Below are 23735 nucleotides of genomic sequence, written 5' to 3'. Positions count from 1 at the left end.
AGTCAGGGATGAGCCTGGGGCTATTTCCATCTAGCTATGGTGCGTCTATGCCCCCCACAATCTTATATACAGGAAGGACCAGCCCTAGCTTAGCGCTGGGGAGCTGAGGCCCAGAGACTTGCCCCATGTCACGCAGGGAGCCAGGGGCAGAGCAGGTCTCCCAAGCCCCAGGCCAGAGCCCAGAGCCCCCTATGCAGCAGGCAGCACTGGCCGCGAGCAGCCAGTTGGGGGTCTGTGCACGACACTGAGTAACTGAAGCTCTTCGGGAAGGACCCGAGTGGAGCCAGCCGGCTGAGGGAAGCCACGTTCTGCCCCCTGTCCAGACGGCAGAAGGACATGCAGGTTTCCTATATGCTATTGCAGAGACAGCAACAAAGATAAACACTGGGGACCTGGGGCGGGGCAGCAAACCAGCATCGTCTCTAACCACGGAACCAGGGTTCTGACTCACCAAGTGACTCAGCAGCTGCGTTGGCCTTTCCGGGAGCAGTAAACCCAAGCCACAGAGGGAGGGTCAGTGAAGGAGACCAGGCAGCCTCCTTGTGCAGGTGTGTGGAGGGAGAGGCCCACTCCCCTCACTGTGAAAGGTCCAGTTTCTGGAGCCTCCCAGCCCATTGCTGGGCTGCAAAACATTCCCACATTACTGTAGGTGGAGAACCCTTCCAGGGCCCCAACTGAGGGACCAGCAGCCCCCAAACGAGAGGCCAGTCAGAGCCATCAGATCCCACCACACGGAGCATGTCCTGGGAGTTCTGCAGGAAGGTTGCAGGGTACCAAAACGCAGCCAGTCCTCCCTGGGTGTGCACAGTACGTTCCCTGCTCTGACAGGGCTAGGACACACCCAGTACTTGAGCTTTGCAAGAACAAAGTGAGAGCAAGGAAACGAGCAACACAGACTCCTCATTGCAATTTAACTCCTTCCCATTGCATGGCATCTCAATGAGCAGCTGAAACAGGCTGCTGGTGAACATGCCCAGGAGCAGCCTGCCACATGCCCCAGGGCACTCTTGGGAATAACGTTCTCCCATCCTGGGAGGCCTGAAGTTCTGAACAGCCCATCAGTGAGCCTTGGAGGGCTGCAGTGGAATGCAGAGGCCTTACACTGGCCTGCTGCAGAGAGGAATTCACCACCATGAAGAGATTCCCCAGCAAGTGGCTGGGAGCAAGAAGGCAGAGCAAGCTCTGCATTCTGCTCACAGGCACAGCCACGGTACCCACTCGCGAGGGACCATGTGCTGTGCGCCAGTCTCTGTCGTTACCTGTGATGGGCTTTGCGCAGGCGCTGCACTTCTTGGCATAGAGGTTCCCAAAGCACTTGACACAGTAGGGGTTGTCCTCCTGGGAGGTGAACTGCTGGCCTGCCAAGGGAACCTTGCAACCAGTGCAGACAAAGCACTCCTTGTGCCAGGGCTCGTCACGGTAAGTCACTCCTCCCTTGGTCAGCGACTGGGGAAGGGAGAACACCAGTTACACCCATACGTCCCTGAAGAGCTGCTGCAGGCAGCCCAGGGAGCACGGAGCGCCTGGCGGTTATAAAGATCTCAGCCTCTGGAGCCCTTTCCATAGGAACACTGACGAGGCTGGATGCAAGGCCAACACCCATTCCATGAGCACTGCAGTTAACATGAGACCCCTTCCCAAGCCAGCCAAAGGAACTCAACTGGACCCTCCGCAACCATCGAGCCGCACAACGCCACGGCGGGCCGAGCAGTAAGGGGAACCCTCGGCTGTCTCCAGAGCAGGGGGTGATGCTGACACATCAGCCAGTAGCCGGTCTCCAGACCCGGCACACAAACATGCCTGAGCTTGGAGATCTCGACAGCATTCAACAAAGCCTTCTGGAGAGCCATGGAGAGTAGCATCCCCTGTGACAAGGGTAGGGGAGGGAGCCCAGCCACGTCCACCCCTTTATTATTACTGGGTGGGTGCTGGCAATGCTCTGGGTGCAGTCCTGCCAGCCCAGATCCAGGGAACACGGACACGATTCTGCCCTTAGTAAGCTGGGTTTCACCCAGAAGGGATCATGGAATAGCACCCCACCTCCTATGCCTGGGACCACTTCCCACGGAGACCAGTGGCTGCCACAGGAGAATCTCATCTAAGAGAAGTGGAGCCCCTGCGGGGTCACCAAAGGAAGCACTGGGCTGGCAAGCCAGCGTTACCTTTTTGCAACGAGTGCAGCGGGGGGCAAACTTGCTCTCATAACAGGGGACGCAATAATAATCCTTCTTGTCTGGGATAAAGGACCGCGACCCGATGGGCTGCTGACAGCTGCTGCAGATGAAGCAATGCTCATGCCAGGTTTGTCCGTTGTATTCCAGTTTCCGGGATCCTAGAAATGAAGCAGGTCTGGGCTCAGCGCACCGCTGGGAAACAGCAGCTGCACCTTCAGACAGGCTCAGCAAGTGGCATGTCCTCAAATCAACAACGATCTTCAGAGATGGAGCCTTGTGTCCTGAACTCAGCTCGAACCTGGGAAGGGGGGCCTGGCGCTAGCGTTTCCTACCTGTGGACAGAAAGCTAGTGCCCAGAGGCCTGTTCCTGCCCCATGTCCTAATACAGTCACTCCACATGGGGAAGTTCTCCCTTCATAGGGAGCGTCATCAGTCAAGTCTCTCAGCGCGGGAGAGCTCGAGACGCCAGAGGGCCTGGGGGTAACACAGGCAGCCTATGCCCAAGGGGCCTGGCACAGCTCTAGCCCCAAAAGGCTGGGTCTCCAGCAGCCTTTAGCCAGTCACTCCCTGTCTGAGGCCACAAGGGCCCCCAGAGACAGGGCAGAGGATGCTCCAGAGCCTCTGGAGCTGCCTCCCCACATTTTCCTCCTCCATGGTCCTCCCGCAACAGGGAGCCCACAGACAAGGGCTTCAAGGGAGATCACAGTTCTGGGTCCCCGATAAGGGCTTCACGTCTGCTCAGCAGAGGGGAGCCAGCACCAGTCCTCTCTGTACAGGTACGACATGTCCTTGGGCTCTTGCCCGGCACCCACAGGGCACTGCCCCTGGCTGGGATGACAGGAGGGCAGCTGCCAGCCCAGCAGAGCCGGCCAAGGCCCAGGGGAGGCTCCGTCTCCTGCCAACAACCCACACCCCAGAGCCTGTACCTGGCATGACTGTCTTCTCACATGCGACGCACTTGGAGGAGAACTCGCTGCAGTAGCAGTCGTTGCACAGCAGCTCCTCATCCTGGCAGGTGAAAGGCTCGTCGGCCAGAGAGCGGTCGCAGCGGAAGCACCGGAAGCAGTGCTCATGGTAATGGCGATCCTCGTAGTACAGCTCCTGGGAGAGAGCGTGGGGGGTGTTACCCATGGGGACGTGGGGGGCAGCTCCCATTTGGGCGCAGCCCCCAGCCCCTCACTCACCCACGAGGACATGAGGGGCAGGCCCTACTTGGGCGCAGCCTCCAGCCCCTCACTTGCCCATGGGGACGTGGGGGGCAGGCCCCACTTGGGCGCAGCCCCCGGGCTCTCACTCACCCTGCAGTCGTGGCCAATCAGCTCCTTGCATTCCTCGCAGGTGTTAGCGAAGTGGGCATCATAGCAGGGGATGCAGTAGGGACCCATGTCCATCTGGATGTACTTCCGCCCATACAGGGACTCCTTGCAGTTGTCGCAGTCAAAACCTTCCGTCATGGTGCCGACCTGAGAGCCTCCCACACCTACCGGGGAAGACCGCATAGGTTAGCATCTGCTCAGAGCCTCAGCGATGCAAAGGGCTGAGCCTCCCCCAACTCCCTTGCCACATCCAGAGGTGAGGGGCACAGACATGGGCGCGTGCCCAGGCTGCTCATTGTGCTCAGGCAGCACCGCAATGAACTGAGCCTGGCTGCACATGGCCAGCATGGGGCACGAGCCGCTGCTCCTGCTCATGGACAACACAACCTGTGTTTCCAGAAATGGTCAGGTGTGGGGTGGAGAGCACTTTCCGTTTGCACATAAAGCGGAGCCAGCAATCAGAACGTGCATACACCTGTCACAAGGCCCTGCACGGAGAAAGCCCGACTGGGGACCATGGGACTGAGCTGGTCGCTGGACGACGCAGGGTCATGGGCTCCTGGCTGCAATCCTCAGGACAGCATGCAACACACAGAAGATTGCACACAAAATCGTTCCCATTTTTGGTCAAACACATTTTTGGACTGAACTGCGTGACCAGCTGGGTGTGTGCATGAGCCCGACAGAGGGATAAACAGTCATCCCTCTCGCAGACCCAAACTCAGTGATTAGCCTCCCACCTGGAGCCTAGGATGGGACTGGTTCCTGCACCACATCTTCTAGTGCTTTGCCTGAGCTAGTTTCTAACATCTCAAGTTTTCAAGCTTCCAAATGGCTCTAAAGCAGACGAACAGGAGAGCATTGAGCACAAGTCAGGTGCCCAGTCATTTGGCCAGTACAAAGACATTTCTAATCAAAGTCACATCCCCAGGATCCTCCCTGGGAGCCTATTTCCGAAGTACAAGCCCCTTGCTGTACATGCATGTTTGCACAAGGGAAAGCACAAGACATTCTCTGGCTTTGCTTCGGGAGAAGCTGGTTTACGAGAGCTGTTACTGGCCCTATTTCTCTCCAAGGTATAAGGGTTTGTCTACACCTGGAGTTACTCCAGAATAGCTATAAATTTACAGCCAGCCTTAATCCGAATCAACTTTCAAGTGTAGACAAGCCTATGGTGTTTATACCAGACACGTTTAGCTGCAGAGAGCCAGGCTTTGCAATCCTCTTGACGAACCCAGTGGATCAGAAGAGTTATTACAGTGCGTTGAGGGATAAATTCCAGAACAGGACAGGGGAACAATCGCAAGTTCCTCTGCATCTCAGGCTGCGGCAGTTGCCTTTCCGATGTTGGGCTGAAACCACCCAGGGCCAGCACTGGGAAAGAAAAGGCTGCTCTGGCTTGCACAGCATGAGTCATCAAGGCTATTCATGGGCCTGTGATTAGGCTTCCCAGCTGTTGCTGAGTCTTGCTGCATGCAGAGATAGCTCTGCTGCTGGTGAATAAGGCCACGTTCCTGCCCAGCTACGACAGACAGATTGGAACAAAGTTCCTTCTCAGACCCGCTCATTAACCAGCTGCTTCCCCCTCAGCTCCTGTCTGCTCTTCCGACCCCCTTCCTACCACAGCAGCAATGGGGTCCCCTGCACATGGCTGCAGGAGTGTGGGGAGATTTACACACAGAGCCCTCGCCACATGCCAGCCAGCAGCAGAGCTACTAAGGGAATTGCTCTGCCAGTCGTCCCTGTCCACATCCCACACACCCCTCCCCACTGCAGCTGCATCCTGGGGCAGTGAGTTTATGGCAGCAGGAGTGACTAGCTCCAAGTCACCAGCTGTGCAACTCCCCATTAGTCTCTGATACCTGCTAAAAATACCCAGACAGCCAGGCCAGACCCCCAGGTTCACAGTGAGCAACATCGCTGCGTGTCTGGGCGAATGAAACATTTCCTGAGCTCCTCTGACGGGGGCCACCCTGTCTGTCTGGGGAGAACATCCCCCACTCCAAAAGGTTTGCTCCCCCAGAGCGGAATCTGAGCCAGGAAGGTTAGTTTTAGAAGCGCTGCAGCCAGGCACTGCAGAAGCTGAATGAAGCAGCCCATGCCCCAGTCCTTTGGAGATTGTCCTGCTCAGGCAGGGCCCTGTCACTTGTTTCCCAACATACAATGTGAGTCACGCCTATGTGCTGCGCAACACGTCCAGCCCCCCCAAGGCTCACAGCATGGAGTTTTCTTCCTTCCAGTGACCTGCTCTGTTCATGCTGGACTTTGCTTCCCAAAGTGATTTAATCCCTTCACCTGAGAGAAAGTCTATTGCTCCCCCCCCCCGCACACCTCAGAGGGAGAGACTCAAAGGGGTACCACAAGACACAACCGGGATCCCCCCCCCGTACAATACTGTAAAGTCTTCAGGGCAGGGAGTTGTCTGTACTGAGTTATGAGGCTTCATGCACCCCAGTGGCCCTAGAAATAGCAGCTTGGAGTGTAACTGAAGGGAGGAAAGCAGGTCCAGAGGGTAGGCCACGCCACTGGAGCAGAACTCAAAAGGCCTGTGTTCAATTCCCAGCCATGCCAGAGACTTCCTGTGTGACTCTGGGCAGGTCCACCATCTCTCTGGGACTCAACTCCCCCGAAACAGGGGAACAAGATCCCAGAGACACTGCGAGAAAAAAGCCCACGAATGATCGCAAGACGCTCAGATGCCACAGCAATGGGCTCACATAAGGACCTAGAGAAACAGAGCTGTTGTTCCTCTAAGTGTGTGTACTCCTGCTCTTTGATCTCAAATAGCAATCCTCCCGGAGACCCAACAGCACTCAGAGATGATAGGAGAAAACCAGACTGGTAGGATCTCAGCTCCAGGACAAGGTGTTTCTGTGTTGGAGCGTGATTTGCCAAATCAAACTCCATCTCTCCGCTGCAGCTGCGCCAACGTTCTGTTCTTGGTTTTGATCATGTCTCTCAAAAAAAAGAGTTCCAGGACAGGGATATTCCAGTCTCAAAAAGCATCTCTCGTTTGGCGCCCTCTCGACATAGGCTGTTTCCTGCCCAACCCCCTTTCTCCCTGAACCACACTGGAGACAGCTGCCAGCAGAGAATGCCACTAAGGGCCTGCCTGCATTACTGATTTTGCACAGGAATAGGTACAACAGTGCAAGCCCCTGTGTAAATGCACTGCACTGGTGTAAGGGAGAGCTGAGACAGTGCCACTTGACCCAGTTCAGACCACAGCGCATCTCCACTGGGGGCTGGCATGCACCAGCAAAGCTACATCAGTGCAAAAATCCTCAATATAGACAAAGCTCTTAGGTGAGACCCAACACCACTTTCTTTGCAGGCACATGGGAAGAGTGCTGGGAAGAGGAAGAGATGCAAACTGCAGAAGCCCTTTGAAAATGGTACTTGAACAACTTGCTCAAAGGACTGTCCCCATCTGTAATATACACATAACCCACTGGCAGAGTGTTCACATCCACCTCCAGCAGCTAGTTTACTAGAGGATAACAGCCTACTACTGGCACCCGTGCTGCAATGTTGAAGGCTCCAGGTGCAGATCTTGCTGACTCCCTATGAGGGAGGATGTTATAGCATCCCTCTGAACTGCATCCAGTGGCAAGACCCTTGTCCCCATCCATGTCACGTGGCCTTAGTGCTGGCTAACCAATTGCTGTTGCACTTCTTCCACCACTTTCCCCCTCCTTGGGGTTACTGCTTCCCAGAGTCCATCCGTCCACCTATGGCTGCCGCACAGCAGTCTTGCAAGGCAGAGTGCACTGCTAAAAGGGTGTCAGCATTGCACTACTGGAGCTAAACTCTTATTCTCCAGGTTGGACAGACCACAGAATGCACAATGGCAGAACAGCAAGCCCCAGGGCTGTCTGCGAGCAGAGACCACAGCATGGCTGGGTAGGGACACATGCTGCTCGCTAGTTCCAGGGAGGGGAAGGGAGAGCAGCAGATAATGAGCCTGGGAAGTCTGCTGAGGGGTGTTTGTGTTAGATAAGCTGTTTGCTCCTTTGTTCTGGCTCTCACACACAGAGTAGGACAGAGGTGCTAAACACATGAGGATGCCAAAGCAAACACTGGAGGCCAATAGCCAGGAGAGCCCAAGAGCAGGGAGAACAGAAGGGCGAAACAAAGAAAAAGGAGCAGGAAGCAGCTCAGCATAAAAAATATAAGATAAAAATATTTAAAATCACACATATCAAGTTTGCAGATGACAAAAAAGTTGGGGCAGTGGTAAGTAATGAAGAGGGCAGGTCACAGATACAGAGTGAGCTGGATCGCTTGGTGAGCAGGGCACAAACAATGTGTTTTAATTCGGCTAAATGTAAATGTGTAAGTCTCTGACCAGAGAACGTTGGCTATCCTTACACAATGCAGCGACTCTGGAAAAGACTCGGGGTGGACAAACTCCCAGTGCAACATTGTGGCCTAAAGGGCTAATGTGAACCTGGGATGCATCCAGACATGAATCTCAGGTAGGAGCAGAGCGGTTATTTTACCTCTGTACTTGGCACTGGTGCGACCGCTGCTGGAATCCTGTGTCAGTTCTGGTGTTCACAGTTTATGAAGGACGTTGATAAACTGGAGGATTCAGGATTAGAAAACCTGCCTTCCACTGACAGACACAAGGAGCTCAATCTATTTAGCTTACAAGAAGGGCAACGGGTGGCTTGATCCCAGTCTATAAGCATCTACATTGGGAACAAGTTTTTGATAATGGGCTCTTCAGTCTAGCAGAGAAAGGTCTAACACCATCCAATATTGGGAGCTGAAGCTACATAACTTCAGACTGGAAATAATGGTGCATTTTAAAGTGAGAATAAATAGCCACTGGAACAATTTGCCAAGGGTCGTGGTGGATTCTCCATCGCTGGCAATTGTAAAATCAACACTGGATACTTCTCTAAAAGCTCTGCTCTGAGAATGCTTTTAGGGAAGTTCTCGGGCCTGTACTATGCAGGAGGTCAGACGAGATGATCATGATTGTCCCTTCTGGCCTTGGACTCTACAAATACATCAGCACAAGCAAGAAACACTCGCTGCAATAGGGGGAGGAACTCAGCACTTGTCCGGGCTCGGAGAAAAGATGGATTTGTAAAAACATTTTTAACGGGGTTGGTCTAGAGTAGGATTTAGAAACGTGCTGTAGGAGTGTGCTAACTAACAGGTTCTGAAAGCCAAGCGTAGCCAGGACAGACTTTAAACATGCACTCAGCTGGTGAAGGGGAGATCCTAGTCAGGACAAAGCCACCGAATATAGCAGAGAACAGGAGCTAGGCTCCGCGGAGCCAGGGGCTGGGTTAACCCTCCTGCTTGCACGTTGCAGAGTGGCCATGTACAGTCATTTTCGTTGCTTTCAACCCTATTATATTCCACAAGGAGAGACTCCCTCTCCCCTCATTAAGAGGGTTACCGGTGCCACTCAGACTCTGCGGCAATATGGCGACAGGAAGTGGCCAGTGATAAGTTACCCTCACCACCCCGGCCCTGCTGCCTGTCATGCATGCACAGCACCTCCACCTCAGCCTACTCCAGCCTGCTCCACCTGGCCAACACTGGCTAGTGCCAAGACGGTTGTTATAGATGCATCTGTTGCTATGCTACTGAGAAGCACCCTGCGGGCTGACCACTCCTGTCAGTCACAGACTGGGACATGCCTCACTACCTTGGATGCTGGCATCCAGGTTTGGATTTACACCCTTCCTGGGTGTAGTCACCCCACTATGCCCAGCGACAGCCAGAGAACTGCAGCTCCTGCCTCCGCTTGTCAGAACCCCTTGTACAGCTGACTGATTTAACTAAAGACACATTGACTCTTTTATTACATTAATAGTGAACAAAAAAGGAGCCTGCAGGCTGGTGGCTGCTCCCTGCACCAGTGCCCCAGGCTCCAGGAGTAGCAGAGTCTGCAAACACCGTGGCCCCAAGTGAGACCCATGCAATATACCTGCCACTGAACTAGGAAAACCCAGTTCTCTCCAGGTCACACCTGATATGCAATAGACAAAAACTAACCATTCAGCACACGGAGACAGCAAAATCACACAGGGTTCCAGTCACTTGTGACAATACGGGTTTATTTTTATCAAGAGCTGTACCATTCCACCTGGCAAACATGTCCTCCTCGTGGGGACAACTGGCTTTCCTCCGTCCCTTGCACACCAGTACCATGGAGTGCCAGACCAAACTCCTGAGTGGGCCCCCAGCCTTGCCTTGCAAATAACCTTCTGAAAAACATGGGCCCCAAGCATGGCCAGCTTGGAACAGAGCTTGGAACAGGATAGTGTACCAGAAAGGTCAGCAAGCCGCAGATGATGCACAGTAGAGACCACTTTCTAATTAGAGAGTAACACCCATGTAACACCACTCCAGTGTCACTGTCTGTTGTGACCCTGCAGGTGGCTTAGCAACGGATTGTTATATTCATGCCAGGGTCTAAACAGAGGCAGACGGGCGAGCTCAGAGGAGAAGGTGCAGCCACGGTTTGGTTTTCCGCAATGTGTAACCTGCCAGGATTTTGATCAAACTGTTGAGAAAACAATGAACTCCTGCAGCTAGAGATTTCACTGACACAAGAAAGCCAATAACCTTGTGAAACTTCCCACCGTAGTATGTTATCAGGTCCACAGCTAGCTGCCATACAGAAGCCATCCTGTAGCAGCCCATACAGCTATTCCTAGGAACATGTTCATCTTTCCAAGATACAGGAATAGACCTGCCTTTGCTCATGTTTCAGGTTCCATCTATTCTATTCTGCCCAGAGTTGCCTGAACGGGGTTTGCGTAATTTACTTCTAAACAAATGAGCAGGAGCAGAAATGCAGCCAGGCAGGGAGGATGAGCAATTTCCCAAATTAGGATGAGTAGGTGAGACAGGGCCCAGGGATGCCAGACAGGCAGGGGGAAGAGAATAGTTTCCCCTAGTTAGCTTTGCAGAAGCACTACAGCTGCTGGGGTCTGCCAGCAGATTTCTGCCTCCAGGATGAAGAGCAGCTGCTGTGTGGTGTAAGGAGCTGCTCTGACCCCTCCTAGTGAGGCTGGGAAGATTTTCAATCAGTATCACGGTTGCTGCAGCTCCCTTGTGCTAACATTGCATCCCACCCAGAGCCCTGGCAAAGGCCACGCAGGCTCTCAGGCCAAGGAGACCATGTGTGGTCACAGTTCCCAAGTGCACTGTGTTTGGATCCCTATGGGGCTCGTGTGCATCTCTGCCTCTATCTTCCAAGCCTTTGCTTGGCTTCTAACTTCACCAGCACTTGTTCTGGACACTGTTCCCCTGCCCAGCAGCCTTCAGCTTCTGACCAGGGCCCTGAGGTGGGGCCAGCTGAGCAGGCCAGGAGCAGCGTGTGTGGCTGGCTGGGAAATGAGTGAGTTCTTGCCCCATTCCCGAGTCCCCAGGAACAGCTGTGGGCTTGGTGCTGGCGCTGGGAACACCCTCGCCAGCCAGGGCTCACCAAGCCCTGCTTTCAGGAGAGCTGAGGGGCAGTCAGCCAGAAAGGCATAGGTAAGGGAATTTCATCAGGATGACTGAGCCAGCCCCGGCTCTCACACAGTGCCGTTAGGGAGCTGCATTACATCAAGACTTCACCCTCCTGCTCCAGGAGCCGCTGAGTCACTTCCTGCCTTTAGATCTCACCATCAAACCTCCTCTCCAGCCTGTGCCCAGCCCTCTGAGGAGCGCTTTGCAATTCTGAGCATGAAGGGCAAGTCATGGGGTGAGGGGAAACGGCAGTTCATCATTCCCAGGGATACACTTCCAGGGGTACTTCATCCCCACAGGTCCTGGGACTCACTCTCCCAGCCCCATCAATGCAAACAGCTGCAGTTAGTTCCTCAAATACATGGGGAGGGCCTGGGTTTTATTTTGCATCATTTGCATTCTCTCAAAGCAGGGGCCAGATGGCAACCTGCTGGCAGGAAGGTACTGAAGAAGCAGGGTCAGGACGCTGGCAGCCTGTGTGCCCCTCTCCTCTCCCACCTGTGGGGATGCACCAATGTTGGCAGCAGTGGGAAACTGCCAGAAAACGTCCACCTTAGACAAGTGCCATGTGTGGCTGGAGCCTAGCCAGAGCCCTACAATGCTGCAACTGTCCCCACTGAACCTTGCGTGAGTTCAGAGCAGCCTTGGCCCAACGCTGGGCATAGCCAATTTTGACAAGGGAACGCTGTGCATTCTGAAAACCCTGCGCTGAAAAAGCAGCACTCTGACAGCCCAGGACTTGCTCAGCCGGGCAGGCATGGAAATGCCCACGGCTGCGAGCACAGGAAATAGCAGAGATTGTTTGAATTGTTCACTAAGTCACAGGGGAGCACCCAACTGTCACCAGATTTTAAGGCACACTCGGCAGGGGCATGGAGGATTTCCTCACATTCAGAGTAAGTCTCAGCAGGTAAAAGATGCACCCTGCTGTACTAGAGAGACGTGATGGTGCATACAACGTTTACACAGCACGTCTTTCCACGTACAACAGCAGAAAGGCCCAGGAAGGACACCAGCTAAAGACAGGTGTGGTGAACTTGACAGGATCTCGGTGCAACTTCATAGATAGGGTGGGGGCAAAGTGCCGAGGGCCTGTCAGAGACTGGGGCTTCAGTGTGCTCTACACAGACTGTCTTATGAGACTTCAAACCAGGCACAGTCTGAACAGATGAGACAGACGGGGGAAGAGTATCATCCCCCGTTGATGGATGGGGAGCTGACGACACTTGCTCAAGGTAACACAAGGAGTCTGTGGCAAAGCCAAGAATAGAAGCCAGATCTCCCAAGTCCCAGCCCAGTGCACTAGCCCCAAGGTCAGCCAGCCTGCCTCTCTTTAGAGTCTGACACATTACTATAAGTGGAAGTTTCATTTTCTTTTCACACACCAGATACAAAGTGTGTTTCCCAAAAAACAGGCCACATTTTTTAAAACTTGAAGAATACTATTTCTTTTATCATTTTTACAGTGCAAATATTTGTAATAAAAATCATATTCACTTTGATTTCAATTACAACACAGAATACAATATATATGAAAATGTAGAAAACATCCAAAATATTTAATAAATTTCAATTTGTATTCAATTGTTTAACGGTGCAGTTAAAACTGCGATTAAATCAGGATTAATTTTTTTGAGTTAATCATATGAGTTAACTGCGTGAGTTAACTGCGATTAATTGACAGCCCTAATATTAATAAATCCACATGGACTTATGCACCTACTTGTGAGGATCTGAACAAAGCCATCCCTGGACTCAAGGCATAGTTAATATGTGCCCAGTTATTAACATACATTCAGAACTACCTTCCTGTATTGGTGCACTGACGTGAAAACCACTCACAGCCAGAGCTTTGCTCAAGAGATTGTTTTAAACAAGATTAATGGCCAAATACAAAGTTGAGTCAGTTGGAGTAATAAGCACATTTTGTGCATTCAACAGGAAGCTGAGGATTGGAAACGTTTGAGAAGCTTGGATCGGTCACGAGTCAAATGGGCCGTTTCACTGAAGGAGGAGATTCAAGAACACAGGAGTGAGATAGACACATTAGAATTCTCCTCCTAACAGAACAACATCCACCTAACCAGACTGTTAAGAAATCCATGGCCCCAGAATTCAGCAGAGGAGATTCTGACTCAAACTCCTCCTTAGATTATTATCTAGGACAGAGAAGGGCTGGGAGGAGATGAGAGAACCAGACGCGAGCTGCATTGCTGCATTTCCTTTACACACAACACTGGTCTGCAAGAGAGGTCTCTTACCCAGAGACAGGCTGCACTGACCAAATTTACTATAAAGGAACATGTAGGTTACTGAACAGGCAGCACCTGCAACCGGGGGGTGGAAGGGGCGGCACAGGCAGAGAGCAGACCACAAAAGAGAGGTGCTACAGCCAAGTTTTAGGGACAGCGACTGAGCACTGGGATCCTGGTTTGATTGTGTTATCAGCTAGAGGGGTTGGGGCCACAATTCAGGGAAAATCCTGTTTGTAGCAATGCTTTAAAAGCAAGAACGCAAGCACCCAAGCACACGATTGCTCTCTGAGCTCCTGCTCCTTTTTCCCATGCACATTAGTAACCAGTCTAACCGACGGCTTTGAGCTTCGGTTTCAATATGGTAACAAGGATGTCAAAAATTCCAGGCTTCCGGATACTTCCCCTCTGGTTAGAGGGTTGCACATGCTTCTAGAAAAGGTGAGCCCTGACTTGCTTTCTCTTCCAAGAAAACCACAGTGAAACTTTGCCTAACTGCCCAAAGTGCCTAAATGATGGTGTAAACTTCAAAAATCCACCCAGGCCAATTCAGACAACCTCAGGTTCCTTTCCAGAATAACTGCCTCCATCCACAGCTAACTGTCTCCGTCACAGCTACTGCACAGACCCCTGCCTGGAGGACTTCCCACCCCATCAATAATAAATGCTAGTACCATTCATTAAGCCAATCAGGAGAGAAGTTTTTTCATTTCAGACCCAGATTCCAAGATAGTGGAAGAGAAACATCATAGATTAGGACAAGAAAGGAACAGGGGCCTAAGACTGCCAGTTGGATGGTTTGCTGTTAGCTTCTGCAAGGAGCAGTTAAAATGTGAAGACTCCTCCATCACCTGATTCAAATATTTCTCTTCCTTACAAACCCTCCCAGGTCCAGCCCTGGTTCTTGAAGCACTTCTGCTACCAACCACCCGTACTCCCCAGCAGGGCACAAACACTGCTGAGGACAGGATCCAGGTGGCTTTGGTAACTACAGTTGCAAGAAGCAGCTGATTTGCATCATGACATTCACCAGGTCACATTCCCTATGTCTGCAAGAAGCTTCCAGAGACCAAGGTCTCTTCTGTCATGAGAGCTTGGGCATCCTTAACATAGCTGGTTCCTGGGTGGTCACCTGCTCTAATGCTATGTAGTGGACTGCATTTTAAATGTGGGCGCACACAGCCTCCGGGCTTCCCTCAGCTGGAGAACATAAATGTTCCTTTTTACCATAACCCCCCTGTACATAGAGTGAGGAGAACACTTTTCAGGGTTTCAAGGCACTTGCTCCCATCCCAGGACCCACTGATGCTGTCCCACGCACATTGCTGTATAGCACAATATTGGCAGCAACAGGTCTGTAACTAGTTCTCCAAGATATAGTGTCTAAGGAGAGGATCCAGGTGCCAGAGGTCACTGATGCCTTACATTGTAACTACAGTCACAACCTAGGAACATACAAAAGTCTTTTGGTGTTGCTGCTGGCATGTCATTCCAAAGGGAAAGCAGGAGGGCAAAGTAGGTGTCACACAGAAGATTTCCTTCCTGGGGCTTGGAGTCAGGATCTTTGTCAAATCACAATTTAGCTTTGCCAAACACAAGCCATTTCCTAGGCATTTACTCGTCTCCGGCAGCTTAGTTCCAGGACATTTTATGGTCTAGGTAGAAGCCCCACTGGAAAATGAAACGTTTTTATTTGGAAGTGGAGGTTTCTAGACATGAACTTTCACTTCCCCTGGTGATTCAGAGTGACAGGCACATGGAGCTGACAGGCAGCGATGAAATCTCGGTAAGATCCTCCAGAAAAGACCATGCACAAGTGAAGATTAAGCTGAAGCTGGTGGGGTTGCTCGGTTTTTACCTGTGAAATTGCCAATCTGAGACTATCTTTTCCTTGCTGTTTGCCCTGGAGCAACACAGATCCATGCAGCGTATGATCTGCTGGGCGATTCCAGCCTCGCCCAGGAAAGAGGGTCCATTTCATGCAGGCGACACATGCCAGAATACAAATCACACCAAGCTTTAGCGTGGAAGGAAACATACCACAGACATGGTACAGAGAGGAACTCTGGCTCACAATTGCTTCTATAAACCTGCTACACCTTCCCCCCAAACACTGGACAGAGCCTGCCACTGTCACCAAGGAAACATTCTAGCTTCTTTTGGTTCTGAATGCGCCAGCTCACAGAGCTGGCCAGAAGTGACTCCAAGGGTTCTTCCTAAAGGCTGCATTCATGCCCCCACAGCACAAAAGAGGGAACTCGACAATATCCAGGAGAAACAGCGAATGCCAACCACAGCCCTCTGGGGAAGATTTTATTAAGGAAACTAGGCATGAAAAATGTAGATCCCTGGTTCCACAGGGGACTCTACACAAAATGACTGAATCCTGTGACAATGCTAAACTGACTTGTAAATTGTTCAGCAGTGCCAGCACAATGGTTTTCAAACATACAGGAAGGCACAAGCCCCCATCCCCAAAGAATTTGCATATTACATAGATTATATTATCTAGGCAATTAAAGCTTTCATTTATACCAGTGTAAATCCAGAGTCAATATGGATTTACACCCACATAACCAAGCAAAATTTGGCCCATAAACACACAAATGCTTAGCACCTGAACACGGAAAGGCAGGATTCAGATACCCATGTCTGGAAATCTGCTCCCCGGAACACCAGCACTGGAGTGACAGAAAGCGACTAAACACACAACCTCGGTTCACCCTAGTGCATCAGGATCCTGCAGCTCATACAGACTCCAAGAAACCCAAACATGGAGCATCAGACTCTGCTCCAATTGCTTTGTTTTTCCAACTGCTCGGGTCTTTCTCTTGGTACAGAAAATAGTGCAGAATAAAGGAATTCGATTTTGGTTCCCTAAACATCCCTCTATAGTTCTGATCACAAGCAGTGCTCTCCTTCTGGTCCTACGCTATCAGGCACTGCCATCTTCCACCCAGAGGTGGAAACATTTCAGTGGTGGGTGAGGCAATCCTTATCTAGCAACTTCTCCGAGGTGTTGTATAGCGTAGCTTTTGTAAAGCCTTCTGGGACCTGCGGATGGAAGGCATTATGTATGTCACACATGTGGGCATGAGAGGAGCTGCTCTGGGCATACACATGAAAAAACATCCATTTGAGTTTGTGGCTCAGCTGCATCGTGTGGCTGTGACTGCACTGCAGGCACCCTGTGTGCATGTGCTGAAAAGCAATTCAACTTCTGCAGCGCTGCAAACCTGCTGCATCTGAATCTAAACTCCCTTTTTAAAAATCATTTCCAGAGGGGCTGGGAACTTTTTTGTTGGCTAAGGGCCTGGTCAACTTCAGTTTTACAACAAAACACAATTTGAGAGATAGGAGCATCAAAGGGCCTCTGAAACAGCTGCATTCTATTTTTTAAGCACTATTATTAAAGGCCAAATGGATTTCCCCCCCAAATTTGGTCAAAATAGTCACTCCTGAGTTGACTCCTTATTTTCTGAGGAGGAACAGTTCGTTTAAATACCCAGTTGTACCACACCTGCACTAACAGTGTGCACTGCTCTCTGTGCCATTGCCACTGGCAGAGCTGTGCTCCTCTGGGGCGTGAAATCACCCAGGGCCAGGGAAGAGCAGGGCACAAGGCAGCTGATGAGCTACAGAAAGGTGGGCACACTGGGTGGAGGTCTTGTGTTCAAGCACACCAGCCTTCCACCCAAACTTTTACCCACCAGCCGGTCTCTGCTGCCGTTTGGCTGGTAACTGCAAGTCTCTGGCTCTGTACTAGCTCTCTTTATTGAGGCTCCTTTAAAGAGCAAAGGAGGTCTCTACTGAAAGCATGTATTACAGCTGCTAGCGTCCCTCAAAAGCAAAGGAAATTACAGCTCTGTAACCCCAGTATGCCTACAGCTTCTAATTCTGGTGAAGTATCAAGTCCTGGGAAGGGAAGTAGGCTCGGGTTACCATCCCAATAAATGGCTTCTTGTGGTCTGAACCAAAATTTAGACCATCTGTTGCCTGGGAGTCACTGCACGTGCCAGCTGCAGAGTTCCTGGCTGCCGCTCTCCTGTAAAAAGGTAACACATTCCAAGGGCAGGATTGTTCAGCTTTACAGCAGGTCAGGAAATTACTGAGTGGAGACAGACAGAGGAGCACAGAAACCAGGGAGATGGTTTCTTTACGTCACTACTACACTGCCAGGGAAGAGCTGAAATGAGTTTACATCTGCAAGGCTGACACAATCCAGACACTGAGAGCTGGATCCAGCGTCATCTGGCGTCAATTACGCTTACAGTACAGACCTGAGACACTTGAAAATCAGTCGCCTTTGTTAGCAACACTTCTTGCTTGTACTATTTTTTTAAATTTAGTCTCAAATACTGAGCATTGTAAACAAAAAATCATCTATTACTCAAAGGCAAACTGGCTTTTGCTATCAAGATTTATTCTGGATAAACGCTGCTCAGAGCTATTTATTTCTGAGAACGGGCAGTGGGAAGCACGTCACTTCTTGCACAACTGCTTTGACGCTGCTGCGGCACCTCGTGAGATGGAGACTTTGGCATCTATAGCAGGGGGTGTGGGGGGGAGCTTTTTGCCAATTTGAGAGGCAAAACTACACAGCCACTATGGACACATTTCAGAGTAGCAGCCACGTTGGTCTGTATTCGCAAAAAGAACAGGAGTCTTTGCAGCACCTTAGAGACCAACAAATATCCAGGTGCCTGCACTTAACATTAAGGAGGTGGAATTCAAACCTTCAGCATCTGTTCCTCTGCAGTCCAAATGCTGCATGACCTCACAGAACTAGAGCTACTTGCTACCACATCCACAGAAAGCATTTGTGTTTGGGCAACAAGCAGCATCTAGCACTGATTCTTCACCTCTTTCTGAGATCTTTGGTGCAGGGGCCATGTTCTTATCTCTCTTTAAAGTGCCCTGCAGAGCTATGAAAACAGAAAAGCAGACTGCTCCCTGTTTCCCGCACTACTGCTGCCCATTTCCCGCACTACATTCTCACACTGAGGTAACAACAATGGTACAGACCTGGTGTTTACTGAGATGTAAAGGGGTAGTAGTAAAAAGCAGCAAGGGAAACGTGCATGAAACAGATTTACTTTTCAGGACAATGGGATATGTTTAGGGCAACATTTTATCTAGGAGAGACGCAGCTCGCCATGTCCTCAAGGTAAAGGCCAGGAAGCGTTCACACCCTGTGAGGTGAAGAAATGATCCTTTTCTTATTTGTAAAGACAACAGTGCTGTGCTCACTCATTGAAAACGACAATGCCTCCTCTGTTCACGGCAAGGCACAGGGTGCAACAGCCAGTGGAGAATGGCCACAGAGCAAGGCAGTTTGGTTACAGTTAAAAAGTTCCCAAGTTTATTTGCTTGCTCATATGTTTGTAGGATCAGGACCTCCAGTTCAACACTGGGAGTAATGGCGATCCCAGCATGCTAATAACCAGCCTCTGTTCTCCCACCAAACAGAGAACACACTATCTGAACGCAGTACTTGTGGCAAGCCATCCACAATAACAATAACTCAGCCAGACCAAAACTCTAACTGCAGCAGAAATTCCGTTGGCTCGTTGAATGCAATGGATCTGATTAAAACTCAACACGATCCCAACAGCCACAATGACCTCAGGAGCAACGGACAGACTGACTCTCTCAGTGACTCAGACTGGAATCGGTTACAGCAGGTGCTGTGAGAAAAACTGCTCACCGGTAAATCGCCACTTCACTAGCAAAACATTTAAGTGCTTGCCCAGAAACAAAAGCAGCCACATCGCAAACCAGAGGGTGACATCAACACAGGATTAGCGTTTCCTCCCCAGGTTCAGGTTTCACTATATGAGGCTGGATGTAAAGTTCCTCTAAAAGTGTCCACATTAGACAAAGACCCTGGGTCCGGTTTTGTGGGCTTCTGAACCCCTTTCATCTCTCACTAGCACTCAGACAAGAGGGACAGAGCAAACAGGAAGGGTTTCCTAATCTAAAATGAATTGCTAACAAAAATCATCATACTAACCTAATGAGCCTCATTCTATTGAGGTCAGTGGTAAAACTCCCACTAACATGAGTGGCGCCGGATCAGGCCCTATACTACTTCAACAGAAGGCACTACCTGGGACCTGGTTCTTAAGAGGGGTACGTAGAGCCAGAGACTCTTGTCCAGAACCAGAGCTCTGCAGACTCTTCCAAAATTCAGACTTTCACATGTTGAAGATCTGAAGCCACAATGGTCCTGTTCACTTTAGTTCCATCACTGCCTGTGGCAACAGAGTCAAGTCTGTACACGTAAAGCCTAATCTCTTCAACAGACTGAACCACATTTGGGATTTCCCACATGCAGCCCAGGGCCTCTCAGCTGCTCAGAGCGATGTGCACGATGTGTCCATTCAAGCTCAGTGCTCACCTCTCACTGGCTTACATGATGGGTTTGTGTAGGGCTGGAAAATACACACACAACGTAGCTTCTCTTGGTCGGAATTCCTTGCAGTGTATTCTACACTCAAGACTAATTACGCCTCTTGAGTGAGTGCACAATTATTCTGCATACTCCAGAACTCTCTGAATTGGGGACCAACGCATACATTGAGTTAATGGCAGCCACTCAACTATACCCAGGTTAAACTGGCGTACAGTACAAATGCGAAGATCTTCGAAGCCCTTGGTGCACTGTAGTTCCGTAAGTCTGAATAATTTGCTATTGTGGCATGCGGGAATGTTAACAGTGCTGCTCTCTACTCCTCCAGGACCAAGCATCAGGCCATGGATGAGTGGGCAAAGCCTGCAGCAAACCTCCAGAGAAGGCTGAGTTGAGGAGCATTTCCCCTACTAAAAAAGTATGGACCTCCCTGCTGATACAAGCACAGGCCATTTCAAGAATGTAAGTGCAAGGGGGCTCAGCTTCCACATGTAATCAGCTCTTCAATCTCTCCACCCTTTATAATATTATTGCTTCCACTGCTGTGCTATCCGAGTGTTTCACAAGCACGGACACACTTATCCTCACTGCACTCCTGTGAGGTCAGGGAGCATTTTGTCTCCATTTCACAGATCGTGGAACTGAAGCACAGAGGGATTTAGTAATATCGCGAGTCAGTGGCAAAGCTAGGAATTGAACCCAGATCTGAGTCCCAGTCCAATGCTGAAACCACAAGGCCATCGTCCTTCCTGTTCCAGAAATACACTATATAGTCTAACCTGCTGGAATTATTTAAACATAGATCACAAAAAATGCCTATAGACTATTTTCTCCTTTGCTAAAGACCCCTATGTACATATGCTACAGATCTAAACCCAGGCAACCCTCGTCATGAAGAGAAATAAAATATAAAAGAGAGAGGAACGTACACATACAGAACTAAGTTACTATGGGCCACGAGTCTTTCATATGTGACTGTATCTTCTCCAGCTGCTTCTTTTAAAGATAGGGCTTTGAAAGCATGCTAAGCCAAACAGAAACAAGGTTCTCTTGTTCTCGAACAACAATGTCCACACACGTAGTTATTTAGGAACAGCTACTGCACTATAAATTCACATTCTACCTTAATTGAGGTTAACTTTCATGGGTAGACAAGCTTTTAGTGCCACTCCCCTACCTCATACTCTACCAAGGGACTGCAGAACATCCTGTGTATAGAACAGCACAATGGGTTATAGGAGAACTGCAAACCTTAGAGAGGAATTTCTTGGCTTTAGTGAGTTGAAGTTTGCCTAACTCGGGAGACTTTCTGCACTTCAATATAATTTCTTTTGTTTCATTAGAACAGAGAGATTTTCATGCTAACTCAGAAGTTAATGCTCCTCTAGGGTGACCAGATGTCCCTATTTTATAAGGACAGTCCTGATATTTGGGGCTTTTTCTTATACAGGCTCCTATTACCCCTGCCATCAGTCCTGATTTTTCAGGCTTGCTGTCTGGTCACCCTACAGTCCTCCCTCTTTACTGCTGGTGCAGAATGTATGTAAACAGCATGCTCTACTGCCAGTGGCTGCACCACAGCAGAAACGGCTTCACTTGCAACATAACCAGGAGAGGAAAATCCACATTGTGGGCTTGGGTCCTGCAGAACTGAGGCTGCTTTAAAGTTATCGGACTCTCACTCACTCACACACACACACAACCATACCCACCCCCCATGGGTAAAACACTTTTCTGTGAATAAACTGTCAATTGTTTTTACCATTTCAATTTTGTATTTCAAATATCTCCCAGAGACCTCAGGAGCCAGTGCTGAGCCTGGAAGGGATTTTTATGGCCACATTTTAAACCCACAGAAAGTAGGGGTCTAGAATGGAAACAGTTCATGATCCTGGGCTCTGCCCTGAACAGCTGGGCCTAGTTCGCAAGTTAAATAAATTACTATTTCTAAAATCCACTCTGAGTTTCAAAGGGTCTTGAGGAGATGCTGACTAGTCACTGTTCTCACCAGATGACAAGCTATGAGCCATTTTAGTTACGGGATTTCCTAGGGAACACTAGAAGCTTGGGTAAATAAACTCTCAAAATACCAAAGCCATATTTACATTTCACTATCAAATGATGAAATAGCTAATCATGGGTGCAATATTTTAGGGATATTAGTTTTTCTACGCACTCAGCTATTTAGTCACATAAAACATCTGTAGCAGCTGGAAGGAATTCGTTTGGCCTGCTAGGATTCACTAGGCTTAAAAAACAAAACAAAACGGATCACGTGTTCAATTTGCATCCAAAGAACTAATGCTGCTTTGTCCAGTCCTACTAGGATATCAAGTGAATAATGCTTATGCAACTTCCTCAACAGGAGCTGTAAGCTATCAGTATAACTGTATGTAAATAGAACTATGATCTGTTAGCAAGGAGAGTTCTGTATTTAGATAAATGCTGCTTCTGCAAACCAGTATTGACCAAAATGTCATTTCATATCCTTTACAGCAACCTGGGGGGAAAGCAGCTTGTAAACAAGGAAAACAATTCAAACTGATTTTTCCTTCTCCCTCTTTTCCCCTCAGAACTCCCTGTTCAGAGAACACTCCTGAGACTGACCCTAAAAGGTTACTAAAGCAGCAAAGCTTCTCCTTCAGAACTGCGGGTTCGATCTGGGTGCTAGAGGATTACAACACAGAAGGCTCCACATACTTCCACAGCTCCTCTCTCTGAGGCTTTTTAAAGGCTGCTTACATATCCTTTACCCACCTTTTTAACAAAGGCAGAGTGACCAACGTTCCAGGAAGTGAATGCCAGCAAGTGGAGCAGTCTGGGTTATAGATAGGAGATGAACCTGGCATAATTTCTACTGGACACTTGTGTTCTGGGCAACAGGTTACAAAGGGTTACCTGGTGGCACAGCTGTCTTTGCTGAGAAAGCCTGAGATTTCAGTGAGGTTTCAGCAGAGTGCATAACAGTCTCCAATGTTTGCTCAGTTAACCAGTGAAACCCCTGCAGCTCTCCAGTGTCTTGAAGATTATGGTTTAGAAGAGAGAATGCTCAGCTAGGGGAATGTTCTGCAGCCATGACCAAGCTGTGGTTAAAACTGATCCCAACGATTTCTATTCAGCCCAGAAACCTCAGACAGTTTCCATTTTCTCAATAACAAAGCATTTTTGTGGGGTGAGGTAACAGGCCTGCAGCTGCCAGGTTTAATTCTCTACTAGGATTTCTTAAGAGTGTGGCCGAATGAGCACTGGCCAGCTAAGCCAGAGACAGTACGAAAAGCAGCCAGCCTTTACGGCTGAGAAATGAAGGGACAAAGCTGTTGCAGGAGAGATTTGGAGAGAAGCCTTTTTGGGAGGATCACGCAGATTCTCTGTGGAGCTTGTTTTAAGCCACTTTTACAAAGAGTTCCTAGCAGTGTGTAGGAGGCATGTTCTCCAGCTGAGGAAGGACTGGGACTCCAGGATACAAAGGGACAGAACATGTGAGACAGAGTGGGGGGCAGAGAAACACACTAGTAGATTCTGTACATTCAGAATCCAGCGTAAGCGAGGCAGAGACACAGAATCCTATAGCTTAAAATGCAAATGCATCTCTCATAAGTGGCAGAGATTAAAAGGCCCAGAGAGAGAAGCTGGAACAGAGCCATACCACTCCCCAAAGCATGGCACAGTTTATGGTACTTGCTGCTCAAGCTAGAACACATCCCTTGTAACACTGCACATCTGAAACATGTCTTTGAGCCCAGGAAAGGCTACAGGCCAAGGCTTTCCAACTTGGAGCCCTTACGTTAGGCACCCACAGCTCGCACTGACTTCAGGAGAGGTCAGTGCTCAACTCCTCTGAAGATCAAGCCCTCTCAGTTAGGTGTCAAGAGAGAGATTTTAGTGCCTAAGTGAAGGCCCCCCATTTTGACAATTCTGGCCTCGCTGTTTAGGTTACTGACTGTGATCAGCTCCCTGCATGCCTCCCCTGTGTACTTACTATGCCAAGGAGCTGCTAAACCACCTATGCCACCGAAAAGGCTGCAGCACAGATCTGCAGCCCCAAATAAACTGTTGTGCATGCCAGATAATTCCCTCTTTGCTGCACTGCCATACACTG

At 49.9% G+C, this 23735-nt stretch overlaps 1 protein-coding gene across 1 annotated transcript in view; it reads right to left on the bottom strand.

Moving 5' to 3' along the window:
- The window catches only part of FHL3 (four and a half LIM domains 3), a 42501-nt gene that overhangs the window by 2642 nt on the left and 16124 nt on the right, over positions 1–23735 (bottom strand). Inside the window, exons 2-5 of the mRNA XM_032796269.2 lie at positions 3473–3654; positions 3101–3275; positions 2163–2332; positions 1260–1446 (exon numbers count right to left, since the gene is read on the bottom strand). Of these exons, the coding sequence (XP_032652160.1) occupies positions 1260–1446; positions 2163–2332; positions 3101–3275; positions 3473–3628 (688 nt within the window). The 5' untranslated portion in view covers positions 3629–3654. The remainder of the gene's footprint in view (positions 1–1259; positions 1447–2162; positions 2333–3100; positions 3276–3472; positions 3655–23735) is intronic.

The sequence above is a fragment of the Chelonoidis abingdonii genome, chromosome 25, assembly GCF_003597395.2.
Source record: "Chelonoidis abingdonii isolate Lonesome George chromosome 25, CheloAbing_2.0, whole genome shotgun sequence".
Taxonomy (NCBI): Eukaryota; Metazoa; Chordata; order Testudines; family Testudinidae; genus Chelonoidis; species Chelonoidis abingdonii.
This window is presented reverse-complemented; position numbering and strand designations above follow the sequence as displayed.